Source organism: Primulina tabacum, unplaced genomic scaffold (assembly GCF_025594145.1).
Source record: "Primulina tabacum isolate GXHZ01 unplaced genomic scaffold, ASM2559414v2 Contig390, whole genome shotgun sequence".
In the NCBI taxonomy this organism is placed as follows: Eukaryota; Viridiplantae; Streptophyta; class Magnoliopsida; order Lamiales; family Gesneriaceae; genus Primulina; species Primulina tabacum.
This window is the reverse complement of record NW_027459736.1, coordinates 109,554-137,406: the sequence shown is the minus strand read 5'-3', so window position 1 is coordinate 137,406 and position 27,853 is coordinate 109,554. Positions and strand designations below refer to the sequence as shown.

Below are 27,853 nucleotides of genomic sequence, written 5' to 3'. Positions count from 1 at the left end.
GACATATTGATTTATTCGAAGAATATGATTGAGCATGCTGATCATCTGAGAACTGTGTTGAAAATTTTGAGGGCTGAGAAATTGTATGCTAAACTGTCGAAATGTGAGTTTTGGTTGAGACAGGTAGTATTTCTGGGACATATTATATCCGGAGACGGTATAGCTGTTGATCCCAGTAAGGTTGAGGCAGTGATTTCTTGGTCGAGACCGACATCAGTGCCCGAGATTCGCAGTTTTATGGGTTTGGCAGGATATTATCGTCGATTCATCAAAGATATTTCTAGTATTGCCAAACCGATTACACAGTTGAATCAGAAGAATGCTCCATTTGTTTGGTCTGAGGAATGTGAGACCATTTTTCTTGAATTAAAGAAAAGACTGACCAGTGCATCGATTTTGACGATTCCATCAGGTACATGTGATTTTGTGGTTTATTGTGATGCATCTCATCGAGGATTGGGTTGTATACTGATGCAGCGAGGGCATGTTATTGCTTATGCCTCGAGACAGCTGAAACCACATGAGACTCGTTACCCAATTCATGATCTTGAATTGGCGGCCATTGTCTTTGCTTTGAAGATATGACGACATTATCCGTACGGTGAAAAGTTTGAGATCTATTCTGATCACAAGAGCCTAAAGTATCTGTTTTCACAGTCCGAGCTGAATATGAGGCAACGAAGATGGCTCGATTTATTGAAGGATTTCGATTGTGAAATCAAATATTATCCAGGAAAGTCCAATGCAGCAGCTGATACACTGAGTCGAAAGGTATGTTCCTTTTCCTTATCGACGATAGGTGTCTCGAATTTGATAGAAGACTGCTGTTTGTCTGGATTAGCTTTTGAAACAGATTGTCAGCCTCTGAGATTATGTGCAATTCGAGCTGAACCAGAATTGATAGTGAGAATCAAAGAGGCACAGAAAGTTGATCAGAACGTACAAAATTCGATTGTTATGGTCAGAGCTGGACATCAATCAGAGTATCAAGTTCATGATGGTATTTTGTATGTGAATCGTATTGTTGTGCCAAATGTTTCAGAATTGAAACACCGAATATTGACAGAAGCGCACAGCAGTCGTTTTAGTATTCATCCTGGTGGCAGGAAAATGTATAATAATTTGAAGACACAATATTGGTGGAAACAAATGAAATCTGATATTACTGAATTTGTAGCAAAGTGTCTGAATTGCCAACAGGTGAAAGTCGAGAGAAAGAAACTAGGAGATTGTTACAGAGTTTGTCCATTCCTAAATGGAAATGAGATCACATTTCCATGGATTTTGTGACGCAGTTACCGAGATCCTCCAGAGGCGGTGATGCGATTTGGGTCGTGATTGATCGATTGACCAAATCTGCATGTTTTTTCCATACAAAATGACATACAGATATGACCAGATGGCCGATATTTATCTGCGAGAGGTATTTAGATTGCACGGAATGCCGAAGTCGATTGTTTCAGACCGTGATCCTCGGTTTACTTCGCACTTCTGGCAGAGTTTACAGCAGGCTCTAGGTACAAAGTTACATCTGAGTACCGCATATCATCCACAGACTGACGGACAATCAGAGCGGACGATTCAGACATTGTAAGATATGCTGAGAGCTGTAGTGCTTGATTTTAGCACTAATTGGCAAGATGCCTTGCCTCTGTGCGAGTTTTTGTACAACAATAGCTATCAGACGAGTATTGAAATGGCTCCATTCGAAGCGTTGTACGGAAAGAAATGCAGATCCCCTCTTTATTGGGATGATATCTCTGAGATTCCTGAGATTGGACCTGATATGATCAGAGATATGACAGAGAAAGTGAAGCTGATTCGGAAAAGAATGAAAGCAGCACAGGACCGACAGGCCAAATATGCCAATGTTCGACGACGACCGTTGGTATTTGAGGCAAGAGATCGAGTATTCCTGAATATTTCACCTTTCCGAGGATTTGTCAGATTTGGCAAGAAAGGGAAATTGTCTCCACGATACGTTGGTCCATATGAAATTCTCGAAAAGATAGGAGATCGTGCCTACTGACTCGCCTTACCGCCTTCATTATCAGGAATACATGATGTCTTCCATGTATCTATGCTGCGGAAGTATCTTCCCGATGATTCTCATATTATTCAGCCAGACGAGACCGAGCTCGATGAGACATTGAGTTATGTCGAAAAACCGATTCGGATTATCGATTTTAAAGAAAAACAGCTCAGAACAAAGACAATTCCGCTCGTGAAAGTGCAGTGGACTCGTCATGGCACTGAGGAAGCTACCTGGGAGACTGAATCAGACATGAGACAGGAGTTCCCAGAGTTATTTTGATGATGTGAGTCTGTTATTTTAGTTTCTATTACTTTGACTGAGTTATTGTATTGATTTGATGGCATTTGATATGATTACTTGAGATTTCGAGGACGAAATCATATCTTAGGGGGGGAGAAATGTAATGCCCGAGATGTGAGCTGGTAATCAACAATTATTAATGCATGATTTAATGTATTTATCGAAGACCGAACAGAGACGTTGCGATTCGATTTTAGTTGCAAAATATATTTGTTGGGACAGTATAGACAGTGCACCCGCTGTTCAAGGACAGTGCACCGCGGTGGTTCATAGGAAATTTCTGAAGAGATACAGAACGGTCCACCGCACCCACGCCATAAATCTACCGCACCCGGCGTGTTTCTACAGTAGAGGCACCGCACTCGCGGTACAAAAAGCACACCACACCCGCGGTCGTTCTTTCTGAAATGTTGGTAGTTATCCAGTATGCTCAGCGCACCCGCGGTCCAAAGGGTAGCGCACCCGCGGCGAGACGTGTTTTGTGAAAGGACGAGCCACGTAGCTTTACCATGCAACTGATGTATATAAGTTGCAATTCTCTTCATTTCCTTCTCAAGAAACCGAGAAAGGTTCAGGGGAAAGTTGTGAAAAATCCTTACGCTTTTGTGAAAGATCCGCCCGTCAGAATTTGAATCCGACTTCAGTACTGTGTTCCTATCAACCACAGGCAACAACTGGACATTTACAGAGACAGTCTTGAGTTCAGAACTGATATTGCTTCAGACCGAGACTACAAACGAAAGGTATAAGTCAATGTGGTATTGGGACATCGACCTCAAGTGGGATATACTTGAGTTTCCCTAAATCACATACTATTATTATTATGTTCATTGATTTAAATTGATATGCTTGTTTCTATTGATTTATAGAAAGCACGTATTATATGAGTATAGACGAGTGATCTTGTGACAGAAGTGCCTGATAGTGGTGGGATCCGCCACGGGCACATTGCACGATGTCACAGGATAGGAAATTGGTGAAAACGCCAAAGTCTGTGACGGTTAGGTCAAGACACTGGATGCTTGGTTATAGCGACGTGGATAGAATCGGAGTTTCTTCTATTACTGTTGGTCGATATGGAATGCCAACGTCTGGAACCGGGATCCCTAGACTAGGATTGAGTCTAGTATGAGCCGTGGAGTCACGAGTCTAATTTACGATTTCATATTGATTATGTTTCAGATTTTGATATATGTTACTGATAATTGTTACATGCTTTTACTTTGTTTATATGATTGCATGTTCGTTGATTTATATTGGGATTATATTCTAACCGGAATTATCCGGCTGTTATCGTATTTGTATGTGTGCATGACAACAGGTGGGACAGGTTCAGGGTCGAGGAGATGAAGATAGATCGTGATTAGAGTGGAGGCTACGGACTTGGATTAGAGATAGGGTTTGGACACTTGACATTTAGCTGTTAAACCTTAGTTGAATGATTGTATATATAGTACAAGACTTGTACTTTAATACTGTTATGTATATTAGATTGAATCCCATTACATTCCGCATTTTAAAAAAAAATTTAGACCCTATTTATTATAATTGATTAAATTATCCCGATGATGATTAAGAACTTAATTAGCGTCCGGGTCCCCACATGAGCGGCCTGTCCAAAAACAAGGTCGATAAGAATCAACAGTGATCGGAGCAAGAAAAGGTATGGGGACTAACAAAAACTTACCGAAAAGAGCTTGTTCGAGCCCTCAAAAATTTTAGCAGAAGCCACTAGCATCCTTCAAATGAGCCTCCTCGTCAGGAGTGAGAAACTGTTTGAAAATCTTCATCCCCCGTGGCGAAGGCCCATCCTCAAGAATATTTATTCGGGGAGACTGCTCAAGGAGAGGAGGTTGTTGAGTGGTTTGTTGCTCGAACCCGAGGAGAGGAGGCTGTTGGTCAGATCGTTGGAAGGGAGGGGTGGTTGACCGGGTCACAGGAGAGGAGCTTTGACCCACCTCCCAGCTGCCCTCGGCCAAAAGTCTGCTCCGGGCTTGTGATAGACTTTCGCTTCCTCTGGGTCAGAGGGACGTGGCCTTCAGGGTCTTCCTGGGAGGAATCCCGGGTCACCCCTTCTTGCTGGGCCTCTGCCCGGTTCAACCAACCAAATAAAAGAAATGCAACAATTTTAAAACCAATTAACTAAGTAAACATAACAATCTACCCCCCTCATACTAGAGTTGTGCAATGCCCTCAGTGCACAAAACGAAACAAACACTAAAAACATAAAAAAAAAACTCATGAATTTAAATGCAAAGATAGAATATGCAAAATAAAAGAAAGGGAAACAGTAAACTCCCCCTAATCAGAAATCGTCCTCCTCCTCATTCTCAGGCGGTGGGACTCCCTCTTCAGCCGCTGGGGGCATAGGATAATGGTATTGAAACTGGAAGGGTGACAGGTATGCTGGTGTAGGTGGCCGTCCGGAGAAGAAAATCTTGTAGCCTAAGTGCTTCCTTGTGGAGGGTATGGACCAAGATGGAGTCTTTACCCTGAAAAATCACCAAATAAAACGGATTTAGCACAAAGACGGAGGGGCGCCGAAATTTGGAGAGGAAAAGAGAAGAGGAATGTTTTTATAATCTGCGCGACTCGCTAGGGCGGTCAATTGTGTCCGCCCTAGCGAGGGGTTCTCGCCGACAAAATTTTGAAAATACGAGTTTTCGCTGGGGTGGCCACTGTTGACCGCCCTAGCGAGGCGTTCTCGACTTAAAATCTTTTTAAAAAAAAATATCACTCGCGGGGGCGGTCATAGCGAGACATTCTCGTTTTTTTTTTCTCTTTCTCTTTTTTTTTTTTTTTATGAATGGATGCAGTGCCATTCAACTACCTAAATGCAAATGATGCGATTAATAATGAAAGAAAATATAATTAAAATCAATATAAGGAGTATAAGTAGTTCTCAATTTATAGTCTAGAGCTCGACTTTCACCCATGTCCTCAATGACTGTCATGGAGCCGAGTGACTCCAATTTGTGGCTCAATTGTGCCACCAATATAGTGCTTCAACACTTTGAGCGTTCACAGTAAATGTCCCTTCCTTGCCATCATGCAACACCACTGCACCCGATGGGAACACCTTGGCTATAGCGAATGGTCCTGACCACCTTGACTTTAGCTTGCCCGGAAAGAGTCGTAAGCGAGAATTGTATACCAACACCGCTTCACCCACTTTGAATTCCCTTCTTATAATGTGTTTGTCATGGGCTCGTTTGGTGCGTTCCTTGTAAGATAGTGCAAGATCATAAGCTCTTCCCCGAAACTCATCTAACTGATTCAACTGCAGCAATCGTTTTTCACCTGCAAGAGCAAAATCAAAGTTTAGTGCTTTGGTCGCCCAATATGCTCTATGCTCTAATTCGACTGGTAGATGACATGCTTTACCAAAAAGCAACCCTATATGGTGTAGTGCCTATAGGTGTTTTAAAAGCAGTACGATACGCCACAAAGCATCATCTAACCGAATGGACCAGTCCTTCCTATTCACATTAACCGTCTTCTCTAAAATCCTCTTAATTTCTCGATTGGATACTTCAACTTGTCCACTAGTTTGGGGATGGTATGGAGTGGAAACCTTGTGGGTGACACCATATTTTCCCAACAGTTTATCAAAAATTTTGTTGCAAAAATGGGTGCCACCATCACTTATGATTGCACGTGGTGCACCAAATCGATTAAAAATATGTTTCTTCAAAATTTTAACACCACTTGTGCATCATTAGTGATACAAGCCTCTGCCTCCACCCATTAGATACATACTCCACTGCCACCAGAATAAATTTCTTTGCAAAAGAAGCAGGAAAGGACCCATAAAATCAATCCCCCACACATCAAATATTCACACTCAATAATGTTATTTAAAGACATCTCATGACGGTTGGAAATATTACCTGTGCGTTGGCATCTATCACAATTGAGAACATACAACGAGCATCCTTAAAAAGAGTTGGCCAATAGAAGCCACATTCAAGTACCTTAGATGTCGTCCGTATGGGTCCAAAGTGACCACCTACCTCACGGTCATGACAATGGTTCAGAATTTGATTGGTTTCCTCCTCCGCCACACATCTTCTTATCATGGAGTCTGCACAAATCTTAAACAAGAACGGTTCCTCCCAAAAATAATATTTCACGTCTGAAAAGAATTTCTTTCTTTGGTGAAACAATAAATTAGGTGGAGGTGTGCCAGTGACAAGAAAATTTGCAAAATCGGCATACCAAGGATACGCATTTACCTCAATCAATTGTTCATCAGGAAACCAGTCATCTATATCATCGTCACTGCCCTTAATTCTAACATGCTCAAGCCTAGACAGGTGGTCAGCAACTACATTTTCCACACCCTTTTTATCTCGAATTTCGAGATCAAATTCTTGCAATAATAAAATCCACCTAATTAACCTAGGTTTCGCATCTTTCTTAGCAAGCAAGTATTTTAGGGCAGAATGATCTGTATACACAGTTGCTTTAGACAGAACAAGGTATGAATGAAATTTGTCGAAAGCAAATACTATAGCAAGCAATTCCTTTTCAGTAGTAGCGTAATTCAATTGAGCATCATTTAAAGTCTTACTTGCATAGTAGATGGTATGAAATACCTTGTTCTTCCTTTGACCCAGCACCGCACCAACAGCTGTATCACTAGCATCGCACATCACCTCAAACGGTAGCTCCCAATCAGGGGCAGTCAGAACAGGTGCTGTCACCAAGATTTCCTGAGTATCTCGAATGCATGCAGACAAGTAGAATCAAAATTAAATTCAGCATCTTTCATCAACAAAGAGGATAAAGGTTTAGCAATTTTGGAAAAATCTTTAATGAAACGCCTATAAAAACCAGCATGCCCTAGGAAACTTCTAACTCCTTTTATTGATGAAGGTGAGGGTAAGTTTTTGATTACTTCCACCTTGGCTTTGTCAACCTCAATTCCATTCTCCGAAACCTTGTGTCCTAACACAATCCTCTCTTGAACCATAAAATGACACTTCTCCCAATTCAACACCAAATTGCTCTCCTCACATCTAACTAACACCAAGTTCAAATTCTCTAAACATTCATTAAATGAGGAGCCAAAAATAGAAAAGTCATCCATAAAGATTTCAAGGAAATTTTCAGTCATGTCATGAAATATAGCGGTCATGCATCTTTGAAATGTTGCAGGTGCATTGCATAAACCAAGGGCATACGCCTAAACGCAAAAGTACCATAAGGGCAAGTGAAAGTGGTTTTCTCTTGGTCCTCAGGTGCAATTGTGATTTGATTGTATCCCGAGTATCCATCTAAAAAGCAATAAAATTCATGACCTGCTAATCGTTCAATCATTTGATTGATAAATGGCAAGGGAAAGTGATCTTTACGGGTTGCATCATTCAATTTCCTATAATCTATGCATACACGCCAACCCGTAACAGTTCTAGTGGGAATCAACTCATTTTTTTCATTAGTAATAACAGTAATCCCACCCTTTTTAGGCACACATTGTACAGGACTTACCCACGCACTATCAGAGATAGGATAGATAATACATGCATCCAGAAGTTTAATTGTTTCAGCTTTTACTACCTCTTGCATCTTTGGATTGAGTCTCCTTTGTGGTTGTGCTAGAGGTGAGTATTTATCTTCCATCATAATTTTGTGCATGCAGATCGAAGGACTTATCCCTTTTATGTCGAAACCTTCCAAGCGAACGCTCTTTTATGCTCCTTGAGGACTCCCAAGAGCTTACTCTCCATATCATCTGTCAAAGAAGAGGAAATAATAACAGGCAATTTATTATTTTCTCCTAGATATACGTACTTGAGATGTGGAGGTAATGGTTTGAGCTCCAAAGTAGGCGGCTCCTCTAGGCTTGACTTTTGAGGCATTAAATCTTTTCTGTCTCCCAATTCCTCTAGTCTAAGCCTCACTTGCTTTCTCCAAGGTGGAATGGCATTCAAATGAGCTACCATCTCCATCTTTTCCTCGTCTAGCTCGTCCTCCTGCTTTTCAGTAGTGAGAGTGGCCTCCAATGGTTCTTTCAATCCATCCTGCACAAAATCACAAACAAGCGAATCCAAGACATCAATACGAAAGCAACTATCATTGTGCATTGTGTGCTTGAGAGTATTGAAACATCAAAAATAATTTCTTCTTCTCCAACTCTCAGTCTCAATTTCCCCTCCTCAACATCAATCAGTGCTTTCCCTGTAGCCAGAAACGGTCTCCCTAGGATTAAAGGCATCTCTAAATCTTCCTCCATGTCAAGTACCACAGAGTCTGCAGGAAAATAAACTTATCCACTTTCACCAGAACATCTTCGATAATCCCACGTGGATACTTGACAGATCTGTCAGCCAGCTGCAACGACATCCTAGTTGGCTTGGGTTCACCTAATCCCAGTCTCCTAAACACAGAAAAAGGCATCAGATTAATACTCGCACCAAGATCACATAGAGCTTATGAAAATTAATGTCACCAATAATGCAAGGTATCGAGAAACTCCCTGGATCTTTTTGCTTCGGAGGCATCTTGTTTTGAACTAAAGCGGAGCAATTTTCGGTCAAATTCACGTCATATGATCTTCTAGCTTCCGCTTATTTGCTAAGATATCTTTCAAGAATTTGCATAACTTGGCATATTCAATAAAGCATCAGCAAAAGGAATGTTAATATGCAATTTTTTAAATATCTCAAGAAATTTACCAAATTGTGCATCTAATTTAGCTTTCTTCATTGCTGCAGGAACAGGTGGAGGGATAACAATTTTATTCTGTGCAATAGGTGTAGATGTAGAGTTAGAAGACTTACCTCCTCGATTTTCACCTCATCCTCACCGTGCTTGGTCTTCTCCTCATTAGACCCGAGTGTTTTTTCCACTACGCAATTCCACCGCCTTCACATGTTCTCTTGGGTTAGTTTCCGTGTTGCTTGGTAAAGTTCCTTGCTCCCTATTAGCAATCAACTTAGCCAATTGTCCAATTTGATTCTCTAACCCCTTTATGGATGCATCTTGGTTCTGAAATCTCGTCTCTGTTGCAGAAATAAATTTAGTCATCATTTGCTCTAAATCGGACTTCTCCTCCCGAGACGGTTCTGGCTTGAATCCTTGGTGCATCACATATGGTGGACCTCTTTGTTGGCGATGTTGGTTGTTTTGACCTCCCCATGAAAAGTTTGGGTGATTCCTCCATCCCGGATTATATGTGTTCGAGTAAGGGTCATTTCTAGGACGGTTCTGGAATCCCACTTGTTTTACCGGTGCTCCCTCAGGCACATAGAATGGATTGCCATCTTGGCAATCCTGCACATCATGCTCACCCCCACACTTATCACAGAAAATTTCTTGCAGACGCATAGCCGACCCACTCATGCTCATCCCATCAATCTTTCTATTCAAAGCCTCTAACTGTGCTGAAACTGCCGACAAATCATTAACTTGATTAACTCCAGCACCTCGTCTCTGCCTATCAGACTGAGGATGATAGCTACTAGCAGCCATCTCCTCCAATAACTCATATCCTTCCTCCGCCGTCTTTCTCAGTAAGTTACCACAGGCAGCAGCATCTATCATAGTACGTTTAGGAGTAAGCAGACCGTAGTAGAAAATTTGAACAACTAACCCAAGAGGCAGCTCATGGTGTGGACATCTCCTCAACAAGTCCTTGTAGCGCTCCCATGCCTCGTAAAGTGACTCTTGCTCATATTGAGCAAAAGTAGTAATGTCGGCTCTGAGCTTCATAGTCTTCGACGGAGGAAAGTACTTGATCAGGAACGCCTTTGCCATATCTTCCCATGTAGTAATAGACCCTACAGGCAAACAGTTTAACCACGACTTAGCTTTATCTCTCAGTGAAAATGGAAATAAACGCAAACAAACAGCGTCATCAGACACGCCATTAAACTTAAAAGTATCACAAATTTCAAGAAAGTCAGCTATATGAGAATTAGGGTCGTCAAGTGCACTTCCCCCAAATTGGACAGTGTTCTGAATCATCTGAATGATAGCTGGCTTGATCTCAAACTGATTAGCTCGGATGACTGGTCTTACGATGCTTGGACGTGCTCCATCAAGAGACGGCTGTGCGTAATCCAACATCGGTATACGCCTTGGCTCCTCTCTTTGTTGATCGCCTTCCATTCTTTCCTTCGCTCTTTGCTGCTGTAGTCGACGTCTAGCTGTGCGTTCGATCTCGGGGTCAAAAGGCTCAAGCTTAAACTCGAGTGATCTTCGCATGCACCACAAGAAAAATCTGCAACACAATGAGAGTATCAAATAACAATAAAATAAATAATACTAAAGAATTTAAATGAAAAATAAAAATTGTGAATCAACAGTCCCCGGCAACGGCGCCAAAAACTTGATCGAGCAAAACTTGCACAGTGAATAATCCCAAATTTATTTTATAAATGAAAGCTCGATTTAAATATCGCAAGTGCACGATAGTCAAGTTATAATAACGTAAGTGAATACGAGTATCGTTCCACAAGGACTGCGTTACACTATTTTATTTTCAAGTAAAATTTCTTTAGCAACGATAAATTGAGTTGATGATTAAACTAATGTAAAGTAAACAATTAAAATAATTAAAATGCAAAGAAAACGTGTTCAGAACGCAATGATTAATTTGGATTAAATCAAATGAGAAATGAATTTGTTGGGAATTATCAGTTCACCTACCACTCGTGTTTAAATAATTACACTCGACTTTTACTCGTGCGTTCGACGGAATTCCCTAGACTAATTAATATACTCTGTCGAGCTATATTAATACTAATAAAAAACATGCAGTACTCAAGTGTCCTCAAATATTTAACAGTTCAAGATTGCATTACATTCTATGGAATCCACTAGCTTTCATTCGGGTGAACTATCATTATCGACACGTACCCAATTCCGTATATCTACTAAAATTGTGAATCCGTGGTTTATACTATTTGATCGTATTGTTAATTATTCTATCGAAATCATTAACAACATGAAATAATCAAAGGAAGTTAGCTAGGCTTCGATTGAAACAAGAAATAACAATAGCATAAACAAATCACTAATAAAAACGTCGAGAAATAATGTTAAACACCGAGTACGGGGTAGGATCCCCTCAAATCCCAACAAATCTAGAGTTTAGCTACTGAAATTCATGATAAAAACCAACAATCAATGTAAGAAATAAAATATTGAATAATGAAAATACTAAAGATGACGATGGATGACGGCCACGACGCGTGGAAATCTCGAGGTCTTCGAAATCTCCTTTGCTCCTAGCCTCCTCTCCAAGAAAAATGATGAAAAGTCTGATAAAAGATGAAAAAACGGCTGCTGTTCTCGTGTGTTAGGTTATGGTGTAGGATAGAGTCCCTAGAAATTTGGAAACAAATCTTTCTCAATCTCGCTTCTCGCTAGGGCGGTATATTTTGACCGCCCTAGCGAGAGATCCTCGAATAAGCTTCCTCGAGCATATCCCTGGTTTCGCTGGGGCGGTCACTTTTGACCGCCCTAGCGAGACACTTGCGCAAAATACTCCTCGGCCAGACCACAATGCTCGCTCGGGCGGTCACTTTTGACCGCCCTAGCGAATCCTCTTCGACATTATGCCAAAGTTTCTCCCACTCTTTGGTTCAATTCCTACAAAATCACCACAAAATACACGAGGTCAGTCAAATGCTAAATAATGCTAAAAGATGCAAAATTAAACTAAACAAACTAATATGATGCATGAATGCGACTCAAAACCAACACTAAAAACACGTAAAAACAAGTCCTATCAGAGGCCCGAGTTTTTCCCTTACCTTTGTCCTTTCCAGGAGCTCGGGAAGTGCCCGAGGATAAGGGTTTTGAAGAAGATGGTTTGGTTGGGAGGGATTTTAAGGTAATAGAACGGCGGGGGGGAGACGGAGGGGAGTCAGAGCGCAGTGCGGCGGACTCATCACTAGGAGATCCTCGCGCAATAGCTCCAGAGGTAGAAGAGGTAGAATTGGACATAGCTCGAAAGAGAAACTTACAAGTTTTGAGGAAGAAAGTGGTAGAAGATCGCCGGAAGTAGGTTGTTGGCACGAAGGAGCTTCGAGGAAAATTTTGCAAGAGCTTCGCCGAAGATTTGATTTTGAAAGTGATTTTTGAAAAATAGGGCAGCCAATACTTATAGAGGGAGGGAATCAATCTACGCCGTTAATTTGAATCAAATCGGACGGTTGAACTAAACTTGGGAAATTGTGCGTGTATATGAAGGAACGCGCAATTATTAAAGTGTCAGACCTATTGGCTCCTCGGAATGCGAGACGTTCCTGATCGTTGGAATAAAAAGGCACGCGTAATTATGACCCCACATCATAGCCCGGGAGATTTAAGGCCCCGGCATCTTTATTCATAGCCCGGGAAATTTAAGGCCCCGGCATTTTTATTTTATATCCGGGAGATTTAAGGCCCCGTCATCTTATTTAATATCCGGGAGATTTGAGGCCCCGGCATCTTATTTTATATCCCAGGGAGATTTGAGGCCCCGACACTTTATTCAAAGCCCGGGAGACACGAAGCCCCGACACTTCATTCTACGTTAAGGATACATTAGGTCCTGGCATTTCAATTTCATCAGTTGGTTATATATTATTTAGTTTACATCGATTTATTTGCAGAAGATTAAAGGAACAGAGTATAATAATTAAGATTTTATTAAAGAAATTATCGATGTCGTATTACATCTGCCATTCTTGAGGCTACATAGTCTTGCCATTCAGTTAGCCAATCAGTCGATTCCCGAATGTGAAGATTGGAGAAGGACTCGGAGGTTGAAATCTTGTTCAACTGATGCCATTCCTTCCACAGCATCGCATGCAACAGAACTTGGTCAGTGGCCAGGTAGACGTGACCTTTACCCAGATATATTCTTCAATGGTCCTCTTCAAAGCCTCTATCTGGGGGTGCATTTCGCCTAATGCTGGAGCAGGTGTACCACTGTCAGTGATTGTACTGCTGCAAGCACTGGAATCACTTGAACTCGACATATTGAAATAATGATCACCTTTCGTCTCTACCACCTTATTTATAGAAGGAGAGTTAAATCCCAACCGTTGATTTAGGCACACGTGGACGATCTGGATGCACCTCGTAAATTATACCAGGCAGACGAAAGGATGTGTACGGTTATCGAAGCGTCAATCTTACCCATCTCGAAATATGAAACTTTTTTCGGCGGGAATTTAATGCTGATTCGTGCATCATTATGATACCACATCATATCCCGGGAGATTTGAGGCCCCGTCATCTTTATTTTATATCCCGGGAGATTTGAGGCCCCGGCATCTTTATTTTATATCCCGGGAGATTAAGGCCCCGACATCTTATTTTATATCCCGGGAGATTTGAGGCCCCGACGTCTTATTTTATAGCCCGGGAGATTTAAGGCCCCGGCATCTTATTTTATATCCCGGGAGGTTTAAGGCCCCGGTACTTTACTTTAAGCACGGGGAACTTTAGGTCCCGGCATTTCAGTTATGGTCATTTATTTTATTCAGTTCGTGATACATATATATCATCTGATGGAATTAAACTCTGCAACAAAGTAAAAACAAAAATAAATTGGATGAGCATTTTATTTATAGGAATTTTTGCGGACTACATTAAAATATTCCTCCTCTACAAAAGCCCTCCACAGGGTCATCCACTTTTTATTTCTCCAGTAGACGTCTTGAGGAAGCTGTCGGAGTCGGTGATGTTCGTCAAAAGCTTCCTCTCCTTGTGAAGCATCAGCTGGAAGACGTAGTCATCTTCGAATAGATTCACTGTATCGGCAACGTACAAGCGTTCCCGATATTTCTCCAGCTTTGCTACCAGTCGAGGAGTGGTAGCTTTTCCGCACTCATAGAGAAACTGCAGTCCTTGCAGCTCCTCCCAAAATCGAAGTACTTTATGGAAGACTTCATCCTCCAGCTCTATCTTTCGTCTTTCCAGAGCTGTTTTCATGAACTGTTCTGCCATATCGGGAGCCTTCGAACTACTTAAACCTGCCATTGCGCTTCTCGGATAATAAATTGCTGGAGTGATGGAAAATAGGTAGGTGGGCTACTATATATAGGGGAAGGAATTAATCTCCACCGTGGATCCGAATCTAACCGGACGATCAAAAGGAGTCTAGGAAATTGTGCATGCAGGTGAAAAGACATGTACGGATATCGAGGAAGCAGGCTCATTATTACCTCGGAATACGAACGATTTTCGGCGGTATCAATACTAACGCATGCGCCATTATGACATTACATTAATTTCTCGAGAATACTAAACGACACAATATCTAAAGCCCGGGAGATAGGAGGCCCCGGCATCCAGTAAAGGCCCGGGTTGTATCAGACCCCGGTATCCCATTTCTTATATGGGATATTTAAAGCCCCCGATGCTCTTACACATACCGAGTTGTGTTTCAACAGAAGAACAAGTACGACTGATCGGGACAGCGAGTCAAGCTCTAGCCCGACTATTTTAGGGATGGGTGGTGATATCCCCATAAGGATCCAGGTCCTCGTCAACCCGGTTTGTTATTTGGATAGCCCAAAACAGAGCCAATAGCTAGTCATTTTCCTGAGGATGCGGGCAGATCTCCTCATCCCGAGCACTTCTCCTCTCCCCGGGCAGTCATCATAGCCCGGGCTCTATACCAACGAGCCGGGAACTCTACTACCCTGGTTACCTCGAGAATTGAACCACACTCGAGTATGATTGATACATGCCGTCTAATCTGTCAGAACAACTTGGGCTTGGAGTGTCCTAGAAGCCATCAGAAGCTAGAGTATGGGCAATCGACTTGCCAAATCGAGGTACCTACCCCATTCCTCTACTATAAATAGCAGGTATTAATGTCATTAAAGGATTCTGAAAAATCTTTGAACTCTAAGCATTATACATATTTTCTTTAAAATATTGCTTGTGATCATCTTCAACCTGCTGACTTAAACATCGGAGTGGCCACGCCGGACATCCCTCCGGCGCCCATTCACGAGTTACTTTCTTGTTTGCAGGTGTTAATCTCAGCCATTATCTTCACTCAAAATTCTCAAACACTATAAATTGTTGGTTTGATCCGTCGGAGCTCCTTACCCGGCTCACTCATTTCAGATGGATCACATCAATTAGATATCACTTACGTGACAGGTTTAAATAGCTTGCCATAATGATTCAAAGTCAAATTTTTTGCCCGATGAGTCAAAAGTCAACCTTCCACTTACTCTATATTTAGCAGCTGTTGATTTTGGAACGATTTCATAAAAGTTTAGCATCTGCACTCTCCGTACTGTTTTAGTAGTCGCTGACTCTCAAAATATCCAAATATAGAATTTGTTCATAAACTCATTTATAAAGCTAAAACATTTGAACACATCAAACTTCAATATTCGAATTCAACTATTTGAAATTGATTATCTCAACAAGAACACGAAAATCAGTGCTTGTGTGATCCTCAATTGTTCATGGATACAACGGGTCGAAGGTTCACAACTCATTGTGATTCGGGACAACACGTGTCTCTTATATGAGCTTACCTTAATTGGCCATATTCTATGCATAAACACATTGATCATAAGAATATCCAAATTTATTTTTAATTGCATCCATCGAATTATGGTGAGACTGTCTTGTAAAATAGCTCCATGATTACCAAGGTATTATTAGTAGGGCTTGCAAAACCAATCGATTATGGTAAGCGTAAAATATAATATTTTCATCTCATATATCATGTTCAAATATGCAATCATTGTCTCATTGAGAGTTGCATATAAATTCGACAATAATGTGATATGTCTTTGAATATAAACAATGGCTTCACATGTGAAACTAGGGAGCCTCTTTAACCCAATGCACATATCATACTCTGGCCATATATTATATGAACTATTATGTCATCAGATGATATAGGATATCCCCACCTGTAGACGAGCCGGTTAATCCGCGACTACAACGCACTGACTCCTACATGTGTCGCGACTAATTTTGCCACTTAATGACTTAATGGAGTCGATAAACGAGTCAAAGCGCAGCCCTAACATGTAAAGACTCATTATTGTAATTGGTCGCAATGACTAATAGTGTACAATCATAACAACGAACATATTAATTCGATGAATGATAACCACTTGGAAAGTCTTAGGTAGGTTGTTCAGTGAAATCATCAAGCGAGCGCACACATGTATGTTCAAATATCTCTACGTCTTTAGAAATGAAACATGGTAATAACATCCCATATACTAGCATTGATCTCTAGTGATATTTATCCTTCTTTAGCGTCCTGAATCGACTAAGAATTTGTTCAGAATATACAATAACTTAAATATGTGTTTCATGATTGTCATTATTTGTACAACCTTATATTTATTGTAATTTAATATATTCAGAGCATGTATCTATGTTCCTTATATGAGTATACAGATAAAATAATGTCATAATATATATAAATTATAAATTATATTAAATAAATATTGTTATATTACTCATAAGTCGATAAAATCCTCAAATCATAAATTAGCTTGCATGACATGTAATCTAACAAATACATATTGTATCTTGACTCGAATTCGATCGTGAGATTTTTGGACTCGAGTCCAACATCAAAATTAATTGAGCTCTTTGTGCAGTAGCTTGCGTTTCTTCAACGAGAGCTTTTAAAAACTAAATTTGTGAAGTATATATTCAATATAAAAGACCAATGACATATTATATTCAAAGTTACCATTTTGTTCCGACAAGAAACTCTTGATCAATTGAAGAAGACAAAATGGATATCAAGAAACACCCACATAATCATCCAACTTCCATGAATTTTTTTTGAGAAAAAAATATAATTAAGATGAGAAAACTTACAGCCGAAAAAAAATAATCAGAAGTTATTTCTAAGTTTCAAATAAATTTTTAGATTGTTCCAAAATCAAGAGAATTAAAATTCACAAGAGTTTTTTTTTCACTCTCTCCTTCATAAGTTTTCTTATTTAATAACTCTTTATCTTATTTTGGCAACAAGTTTGCCAGAGAGGAATTAGGTGTTGACATGTGATATAGTTTGATTGTTGATAAATAATATTATAAATTAAAATTCATAAGCATCTTTAAAAAAAAAAAAAAGATATGTGTCTATTTTCAAATAGCATTAAAAGTTTCGAAATTTTTAAAATTAAGTAACATCGATAATTATAGATGTTCTTGATTCTATTATCCCAAAATATAAGGTAAAAAATCTATTTTACCAAGGCAAATATATATAATATTAATGTAAAATAACCCTATCTATTCTATTCACTTTATATATATAATTAGGATGACAATGAGCCGGGGTGGGGGCGGGTTTGCCATCCCCATCCCCATCCCCTAATTCCATCCTCATCCCCGCCCCAATCCCCGTTTTTTCGGGTTCGGGGAATCCCCAAACCCGAAACTTCGGGGATCAACTTCTCATCTCCGCCCTTATCCCCGTTTCAAAAATATTAATATTGTAAGACGATAATGAATTCGGAGATTTTCTCAAAACAAAACTTATTATTATCTATTATTATTAGAGATAATATTAATATTAATATCAATAATAATAAGATTATTAATATTTTAAAAAATAATAATATTATTATATCACTAATATTAGTAATATTATTATTTTATTATCGATATTATTTTCGGGACGGGTTCAGAAATGGGGATAGTAATCCCATACCCACCCCGAATTACATCGGGGATTTAAAAAAATCTCCGAACCCGAACCCGAACCCAAAACCCGAAAAAATCGGGGATCCCTATTCCCGTTTCGGGTTTTTCCTGCGGGGCCTCAAACCTGTAGGAAAAGTTGTCATCCCTATATATAATATTTATGTTGTTGTTATTATTATTATTATTATTTTATAGTGGATATAAATCACAAATATATTGCTATCTTTAAATTAACATAAAGTTGAATTGATTAAATACCTCATCCATATGAAAAAAATGCTATCACTAAAACAAATTATAAATGTCGGTTTCTCTGACTAGACAATAAAGTTATTCTATACTTAATACAATTACAAATATTTTTATGTTCATGCTATATCTTTTTGATTCAAGATAAATTAATTATATATAGTTAAAAATTATGATAAAATTATATTATTTTACATATAAATATACTAAGTTTTTTTTTAGTAGAAAGGATAGGGAGATTCGAACCTTAGCCTAATCTAAAGACAAAAGATGAAATCAACTGGACTACAAGTTCGATCTCGATTAATATACTATGTTGACGCAATGTAGTTGCACACGACCATTATTATAGACTTGTATACTAAGAAAGATACCTTGGACTGTGATATATTTTTCAGTTAATCACTCGTAATTTTAACTTCTGATACCATTTTAACGAAAAATATATTATAGATTAATTTTTTTAATATTTTCCATTTTGTATATTATGCTTTCTATTAATTATTTTTCTTCAATTTAGAATAAGTAATGAAATAAATAATTATTATTACTAGAAATTTATATTTTATGTTATTATTTGTATATTATTAAGTGTGCATGCTTGCTATAAAATCAAGAATCTTTGTTAAGATAAATGAAGTTGCCTGTAATAATAATACAAATCTGACGCTCTCTTTGGGCAATAGTAGTTTGAAAACCAAACCCTAAAGGAGTCCTCGTAAGAAAAATTCGCCGTCAGATTGATCTTCTCTCTTTATAAGTTCTTGGGGGCCATCTCTTTCATCACTCTGCTATGTACACAAAGCCTCGCCCAACTCCCTTGTGGGTTCAGCTGAATTTTTGTTGTTTGTTTCAATTGGAACACTCTGATTGCTGCTCTTCTTGAAACTTGAAGCGAAGAAATATGAGCTCTTGCTTTGTGATTGATTGTTTTGTTTTCCCGGCCTTGAATCTGTGGTGAAAGTAAGTAGTTCCTGCGTGTTTGAGCAGCATCAAGCTTTGATGATCTTGGTTTCTTCTTCGAGAGTGGAGTTTTTCGTGAGTCTTGAAGGTAAAAGACTGGATTTTTATGAGATTAAAGATTCGATGTTTTAATTTGTGCTCGTGGGTTTTTTTATTCGTTTTATTGTTCGATTAATGGAATTTTCTGTTTTGATTGCTTTGTAGGTTGTACGATGTCGGCTTCAGCTTAAAGTCAGTCTCTGCCTTTCGTGGGATGAAAAAGTGAACAATTTGGGTTTTCGATCTGTGGATAAATATGTTATCTGATATGGGTAGGAGACCATTGCTAGAAAACAATGAAAGTTCCTTTGGTGATGATTTGGAGAAGGAGTTGGGCTTGTTGCTTCGTGAACAGCGGAGACAGGAGGTGGATGACCGTGAAAGGGAGCTGAATTTGTATAGGAGTGGATCAGCTCCGCCTACTGTTGAGGGCTCTTTGAGTGCCGTTGGTGGGCTGTTCAACCATGATGTTGGTGGCGGAGGCCATTCATCTTTTGCTGACTTTGATAGAAGTAAAGATGGCGATGGTTTCATGTCAGACGAGGAACTCAGGTCTGATCCTGCTTATTTATCTTATTATTACACAAACGTCAACTTGAACCCGAGGCTGCCGCCTCCTATGATGTCCAAAGAAGATTGGCGGTTTGCACAGAGGTTGCAAGGTGGGAATTCTGCAATTGGGGATAGGAGGAAGGTACATAGTAGGAATGACAGTGGGAGTGGTGGGAGGCATTTGTTTTCAAATCCACCAGGGTTCAATTCTAAGAAGCTAGAGGATGAGAGTGAGAAGGAAAAACTGCACGGTGCTGTGGAGTGGGGTGGGGATGGACTAATTGGTTTGCCTGGATTAGGACTTGGTAACAAGCAGAAGAGTATCGCTGAGATGTTTCAAGTGAGTTACTAGAATTTGGTGGCCTTTTTAATAGCAGTTGGAAATACCAACTTCTAGATTTTTATGCTTGAGGATATTCTGGAGATTCTATCGTCAATCATGTGAATGTGCTATGATTTCCCTATTCTCAACTACTTATTTAATTTATTTACAAGGGATATGCTTTGTTTTCATTGAGATGATGTCAATCCAGAGATGAATGAGTGACTGGACGGAGTCAGACTGACTATTGACAGAATCAGAATTCTTATTTTTTACACGTCCATTTATGTGTGCATTAAATACTTGGGATAAGATAGTTTGATCTAATTAAAGAGTTTGGAGTCTTCCATTTTTTTCGGATTGTATAGTTCATTGTTATTTTCAACCTGCCATTAATTGCAACCAGATTTGCATAGGCATGGTGAATGAAATACCGTTTTTATGATAGTGTATTTTTACATCTGAAAATTAACTTTTTCAAATACGTAATATTATGTATATTAGTTTCACTTTCCAGTTGGTTGATCATCGTACCATATTTGTAGCACTTGTCCATTAAACATATTTACTGCATTAGTCCAAATTGTTTGCGGTTTAAATTTAATTCTTTTGGCTCATTTTTCATTTTCATGTTTCCTACTGTTGTGATGGCTGATTTAGAAATCGCTTGCTTAAACAAATAAAATGTTTTGCTTGCAAGAACTTGTTAGATCCTGCTGTTAATAACTTGGACATTCTCCATTTCAGTAGCCATGGATGTGAATCACCAAGTGATGCATTTTCAAATTCATGTTCATTTTTTGACTTGATGGACTTAAGTGCTACAATTGTTCTCTGGCATTTTTATGTATGAATCTTTAATACGCAGACGCCCATACATTTTCGGGTTCCTCCAACATGGCAGGATTGCTATTCCGCAATATGTTTTGATTTGATGTTGCTTTTTGTGATTCCAAATCATGTCCTCTGTCCCTTTACGTTTTCTTTGATTAAAGTACCTGATATCTTTGTAGGATGACTTGACCCGCACTACTCCAGTTTCTGGGCACCTTTCACGCCCAGCTAGCAGGAATGCATTTGATGAGAATTCAGTGGAGGCTGAGTTAGCTCATTTGCGTCGTGATTTGACATCGTTAGACCCTATACGCAATAGTTTAAATATTCAGGGGTCGTCTGCTTCACAACATTCTGGACCTCCTGCGTCCTATTCTTATGCTGCAGCTCTTGGGGCATCCTTATCAAGAAGCTCTACTCCTGATCCTCAACGCATTACAAGAGCTCCCAGTCCCTGCCTAACTCCTATTGGAGGAGGTAGGGTGAGCAATTCTGAAAAAAGAAATATCAGCAGTCCAAACTCCTTTAATGGTGTATCTTCTCACACAAATGAATCTGCAGATCTAGTTGCTGCTTTATCCGGCATGAATCTTTCAAATGGTGTGATAGACGAGGAGAACAATTTCTCATCTCGAATGAACGAAGTTGTTGCAGATCATAAAAATTACCCTTTTAATCTTCAGGGTGGCCCGAATAGCATGAATCAGCGTGCTTATGCCAAGAAACCTGAAACTGGGCAATTTAATATGTCTTCTGTTCCCCAGTCGGGTAAAATGACCAATTATGAAACTGGTCTTAACAATGGTGGTGGGTCAGATCTCAGTAACACTTCGCTTCATACTGAGCTGCAGAAAAATGGTGTTCCTTCCAATACCTCATATGGGAAAGGATCTTCTAATACTGGAGTTAATGGCGGGGTTGGTGTGCATTCCCCGTATCAGCACTTGGGCAGCCCAAATTCATCATTCTCGAATTATGGAATCAGTGGCTATCCTATGAGTCCAATTTCAGGCCAGCTGGGAAGCTCTAGTTATCCTCCTTTGTTTGAGAATGCTGCTGCAGCAGCTGCTGCTGCTATGGCTGTACCAGGGTTAGACTCTAGGATTCTTGGAGGATCAAATCTTAATGCTGCAACCAGTGAGCAGAACCTTGGCAGAATGGGAAGTCAAATGGCAGGGAGTGCGCTGCAAACACCTTTTGTTGACCCTTTGTATCTGCAATACTTGAGGACAGCTGAATATGCTGCTGCACAAGCTGGAGCTCTTAATGATCCCTCTTTGGATAGGAACTACATGGGTAATTCCTACATAGACCTTCTCCAAAAGGCTTATCTTGGCAATTTGGTAGCTCCACAGAAATCACAGTATGGTGCCTCCTTAAGTGGCAAGAACAGCGGTTCTAGTCCTCATGGCTATTATGGAAATCCAGCGTTTGGGATTGGATTGTCATATCCTGGAAGTCCCCTGGCAAACCCCATGGTCCCAAATTCTCCTGGAGGACCTGGGAGCCCTATGAGGCATGGTGAGTTCAACACGAGATTTGCTGGTGGGATGAGGAATGTTGCTGGGGGTATAATGAATCCATGGCACTTGGATAACATGGACACTAGGTTTGCTTCGTCTCTACTGGAGGAGTTTAAGAGCAACAAAGCCAAATGCTTCGAACTTTCTGAGATTGTTGGTCATGTTGTTGAGTTCAGGTACAAGTTTTTGATTGAATAGCCTCAAATTATTATTTTCATTCATATCTGCATTTTTCAATGCGTCAATCTTTATGACCATGATTAGTGCGGATCAATACGGGAGCCGGTTCATCCAGCAAAAGCTTGAAACTGCCACAACTGAAGAAAAAAACATGGTTTTCCAGGAAATTTTTCCTGAATCTCTTACACTGATGACTGATGTTTTCGGTAACTATGTAATCCAAAAGGTACCAGTCCATGGTTATTCATACAGTTGATGATTTTTGTTCTACTTTACTCATCACAGCTGGTGCTTGGACTTCGTTAATTCATATAATCTGCTAATATTACGGTCTTCCCAGTTTTTTGAGCATGGAATGGCAACCCAAAGAAGAGAATTGGCTTGCAAGCTTTTTGGACATGTTCTTACCTTGAGCCTTCAAATGTATGGTTGTCGGGTGATACAGAAGGTCATTCAGAATTCCCTGTCTTTAACAATTATTGCTCCTGAAATCTATATCTATGTTATTCTGTGGTTAATTATTGAATCCCAAGACACGACATGGAAGTAAAAGCAGTTCTGTATCATTTATGGCCAATTATTCGTTTCTTTGCTATATATTTTTGTAAGCATGTCACGGCTAATTGAAACGTAATGTTGTCTGATTATTAAGGCAATTGAGGTCGTCGATGTGGATCAGAAGATAAAGATGGTTGGAGAGCTAGATGGGAACGTGATGCGATGTGTACGAGATCAAAATGGGAATCATGTCATTCAGAAATGCATTGAGTGTGTTCCAGAGGAGCACATTCAGTTTATTGTGTCTACTTTTTTTAACCAAGTTGTAACCCTTGCGACACATCCATATGGATGTCGAGTGATACAGGTTAGATTATTGTGGCATGTTTTGAATTTTATGCTTTCACCTTATTGAGTAGCTTAAGTGTGTAGATTGAGGTACACATTTTATTTGGCAGCGCGTTCTGGAGCATTGCAGTGATGAAAATACGCAAAGAATAGTGATGGACGAGATTCTGGGATCTGTAAGCATGTTGGCACAGGATCAGTATGGCAATTATGTCGTTCAGGTTCATAAATCTTCTATGAATTTGGAAATCCATGTGAATTTTCATAGACTATTTACATAAAATTTATGTTCTTGTCTTGTATCTGTATTTTTTTGTGCCCGAAGTATGTTTGATTTTACCTTTTTTCCCCTCCTAAACAAGGACAGGCAAAAATAATGTTGACTGAAGAAGAAATAAAAATTTAATTAGTAATTTATGTCTAATGAGTTTGAATGGGCAATCTATTACCTTTTATTCATGCTCTAATATTGCACTCTCGCTGCTGTAGATACATTTATTTGCTCCTTTTTTTAATCGCAGTTAACAAAAATTAGTTTTTGTAATCTAATAGCATGTGCTGGAGCATGGAAAACCACACGAGCGATCGACCATAATTCAGGAACTGGCTGGAAATATAGTTCAAATGAGCCAGCAGAAGTTTGCGTCAAATGTTGTTGAGAAATGCTTGACTTTTGGAGATCAAAACGAACGCCAACTGTTGGTGAACGAGATGCTGGGAACAACAGATGAAAATGAGCCTCTTCAGGTACTAGTTTTAGTTTCTCCAAATTTAATTTCAGTGAGTCAAGTCAGTCAACCATAAGTCTTTGAGAGTATTTCTCACTTTCCACAGCAAGATTTTATGATAATGATGTTTGAAGGGGTTTGAGATTGTATTTTTGTGGCAGTTCCTTGGTTTGGGAACTGAGGAAAATATAACATGTGTAGTTATAAACTTATAATTAGTTGACAATTTGTTAAGGCGTACCAAATATTTGGTGTTCAGATCTGTAATTTATATTCCTTCTATAGAAGTGATTTGTCCTGCGAATACTAATTATATTGGTATATGGATATCCAATACTTAGGCCTGACTGTAAGCAAAAATATCCTCAGGCTGTAAAGATTTTTAAGTCTTAGTTTTGTTTTTTTTTTTTTTAATGTTATTAAAAGCCCGATTTAAAAGATGGAATGTAATTTTTATAAGCACTAAACCAAAGTCCAATAAGAAATACGATTTGTTGGCTTACCCTAACACATCAAATTTCATATTCATCTGCGATCTAGAGTGAGAACTTCACGAGGGTGATATTACGTCTGAAGAAGAAGAGGGAGACCACAACGATGATATTGAATTTGTGTCGATTGACAAAGAATTTGAAAATAATGGAGAAGTAAATATGTGATATTCTACCAGTTGTATGAGTTTGAACGCATTTTAAATTTGATGTTACTGTATTAGAGTTATAGTATTTAATTTATTATGTTGATACTGTGGAATCCGCTTAGCTCCAGCCTAGGCACTGGTTTGGCGCCCGACTCACACATAGCGAATTTTAGAATCTTGCATGATTGATAATTAACCTACTGAAAATCATAATAATCAATCCATAAATTGAAAAAATGTAAACAAAACAAATATTAATATAAAAGAAGAGAAGATTCTTACCAAAGGAGAAGGCCGAGAAGGGCGAGTTTAAAAGTTCGATTTCTCACTATGCAGAAGTTAAAAAAAAATTGAGCACTTTTCTCTCAAGCGCAATTAAGCGCGCTTTGCGCTTTGGGACGAAGCATTCACTTCTGAGAACTCCAAAGTGCAGGCCTAGTGCTTATGGCGCTTTGTGCTTAAGCGCAGAAGTGAGCGCATTTGACAACTATGTTTTCAATAATAATTTTCATATCCGGATAGATGCATAGATGGTTTTTTTGGTGGAAATGATGAAGATGTACGGAAAGGGGGGAAATAATTCAAAATATCAAATGTTTGCTTTCAAAAAAAGGCTGTAATGTTTTCAAATGTTAACGATAGAAGCGACGATAGAACCAACTTCTGTTCAACTTTTTCTGTCATTTGTTGATGGCGAGGAAAGGAAGTTGGGAAGGAATAAACTGGAAAACTGTCGGTCTGATGACCACTCTTTTTTTATTGCTTATCAATTAAATTTGAAGGTAATTGATGGTAATCACACTGGAATGTTTTTTTCTGAGTGGGGATGCGCGTTATATTTCATGTGCCGATGAGGAGTGTATCACTTTGTTTCTTGTCTGTGTAATTTTTTTGAATAGTTCAACTTCTAATAATAAAGGATCATATACCACCTTCTTCTGTTTTTCTGTAATCTTATGCTAAACCACATATTTGTGAATGTTGCGATATTTGTGCAAATTGCTAGTTAAATGAAGTTGCGTTTAGTTGCTATATTTTTATTATACGAAGTAATTCGTTCTTTATAAGTTTGCTTGTTTTACGTCTATCTTATATATGATTACAACCATAAAACTGTCAAATGATTATGCTATTTGATGTGCTATAAATCATGGGCTTCTTAGTAGGGATTATGATTATGAAAGCGATGAAAAATAAATCTTAAATCTAATTAGTGAAAATTGAGAGAGTCGATATTTTTCCTGTGCAAGAATGGCGGGTTTTTAGATGTCGGCATGTCGCTAGTCTGAGGTATATCCAATGTTTTCATGAGAAAAGGCAGGTTTTTCTGGTGATTTTTCACGATATTCTTATCCAAATCCTTATTTTTACACGTCATTTTTTTTTCTCTATTACAGGCTATGATTTTTACTTGTCATTCTTTTTTCATCATTACCAGGCTATGATGAAAGATCAGTTTGCAAATTATGTTGTACAGAAAGTTCTCGAAACTTGTAGTGATCAGGAGCGTGAACATATCATGTCAAGAATAAGAGTACATTTGAATGCATTGAAGAAGTATACATATGGGAAGCACATTTTAGCCCGTGTAGAGAAACTAGTTGCTGCTGGGGGTATGCTTGCATAACCTAACTTTTAATATATTTTTCATGATTTTTTTCCTTAAAAACAATTTGGTTAATCAACTTAGATTCTCTGGTACTCCAAACATGATCTCTTTCTTACATTTTCAGAGGACTAAAGATTGCTGCTTCTTCAAGCTATTGTTACATGAGAATTTTTTTGGAAGTGAACGTGTGGGGAGCAATTCCTTCCGACCCCAAAAAAAATAAACTAATAGATGTATGCATTCTAATGGACAAGCTTTTTCTAAATATACCCTTTTATAACAAGAGTTGATGTTTGGTAATGTTGTAATAATTTTTAGAGCGATTGAAATGTCAAAATCAAGAAGCTAAAAATAGTGGCTTAAAGGGCTTTATAGCTTACGCTTCTGTGTAAAAAATTAAAAATAAGTGTTTTTTTAACTATTATTCTCAAGTATAAAACTGCTATTGTATTTTTACCTCAAACACAAATAATAAAAATCTAAACTTTATAAATTTGTATTCTATGTCAAGTCTTATCCAGCCGAATTCAAAATCTGGCGATTTTTTTCCTTATTTCTTAATGATCTGACTTTACTGTATTCCTGTCTACTTTTACCGCTATGAAATGAACTCTGGCCTTGTTTGTTCTTACAGAGAGGAGAATTGCTGCGCAGTCGGCATATCCGTCGACATATCCGGCTTAAAAATGTCGTAGGGAAGAACTTTGTTGTACAGCTAACCGAGGCTAGTTTGAGCTACCTCTCTCGTCTTTCTTTCGAGATGGTATGATGTGATTGCAAGTAAAGTTAATGCCTGTACTAAAAATGTACATTGTTTAGTTCGTAAGTTTATATACATAGAGTCTAGTAAGCTGAGGCTCAGATGTCTAATATTCCTGATGCCCCGTAGAGAAGAGTTACAAGTGCTGAGGGTGTAATATATAAAAAAACAGGTGAGGTAGTTTACAGTGCGCTACGTTACTGTACAAAAACATTAAATTGGTTTTCTAGGTTTAAGGCCGAGCGATGCCGTGTATGGTACGTACTATAACAATTTTCTTACTTGGCCAAAGTATATGTTAAGCCCTTCAAATTTCTCTATTATATATTTCATTGCTTAGTATTAAAACCTCAGTGTGCATGTTTATTCTGATATAATGGGTTCATGTGTGGCTTCTGGGGAGTTAGGTTTTTTGGATCCGTACTTGTGTGGAAGTTGACCTATTCTAGATATGGTGGCTTTTCTCCACTGGCAATCTGGATATTGTTGTTAAGAATTCATTTTAATCCCACTACTCTGAAACAACTGCCGAAAAGGGATGTGTGAATCCGAAATCAAAATGTACATAATTTGTTTTGCATATGAACACAATAATGTTGCATGGAATGTTATCATTATAGTG

At 38.9% G+C, this 27,853-nt stretch overlaps 2 protein-coding genes and 1 non-coding gene across 4 annotated transcripts; 2 read left to right on the top strand and 1 right to left on the bottom strand.

Moving 5' to 3' along the window:
• Window positions 1-4,640: 4,640 nt before the first annotated feature.
• LOC142534149 (uncharacterized) lies at window positions 4,641-10,306 on the bottom strand. The gene is made up of 11 exons (XM_075641072.1): window positions 9,889-10,306; window positions 9,173-9,729; window positions 9,016-9,082; window positions 8,475-8,590; window positions 8,132-8,313; window positions 7,236-7,356; window positions 6,934-7,050; window positions 6,571-6,753; window positions 5,777-6,023; window positions 5,329-5,635; window positions 4,641-4,827 (listed from the first exon to the last, which is right to left on the bottom strand). Exons 1-11 carry the CDS (start codon window positions 10,304-10,306, stop codon window positions 4,641-4,643), a joined length of 2,502 nt encoding a protein of 833 aa, XP_075497187.1.
• On the top strand, window positions 9,942-10,048 carry LOC142534157 (small nucleolar RNA R71). Its single transcript, XR_012816920.1, has one exon. It is a non-coding gene; the product is annotated as a small nucleolar RNA R71 (small nucleolar RNA).
• Window positions 10,307-18,876: 8,570 nt separating the features above from the next.
• Window positions 18,877-27,556, top strand: LOC142534155 (pumilio homolog 2-like). 2 transcript variants are annotated; one of them, XM_075641079.1, is made up of 10 exons: window positions 18,877-19,198; window positions 19,403-20,129; window positions 21,125-22,644; window positions 22,733-22,874; window positions 22,989-23,096; window positions 23,301-23,513; window positions 23,605-23,715; window positions 24,047-24,241; window positions 26,301-26,475; window positions 27,106-27,556. In XM_075641079.1, the coding sequence occupies exons 2-10, from the start codon at window positions 19,494-19,496 to the stop codon at window positions 27,153-27,155; spliced, it is 3,150 nt and encodes a 1,049-aa protein (XP_075497194.1). In that variant the 5' UTR covers window positions 18,877-19,198; window positions 19,403-19,493; the 3' UTR covers window positions 27,156-27,556. The 2 variants fall into 2 exon arrangements, with proteins under 2 accessions (XP_075497194.1, XP_075497193.1); XM_075641078.1 differs by having other exon boundaries at window positions 18,877-19,286.
• Window positions 27,557-27,853: the final 297 nt, after the last annotated feature.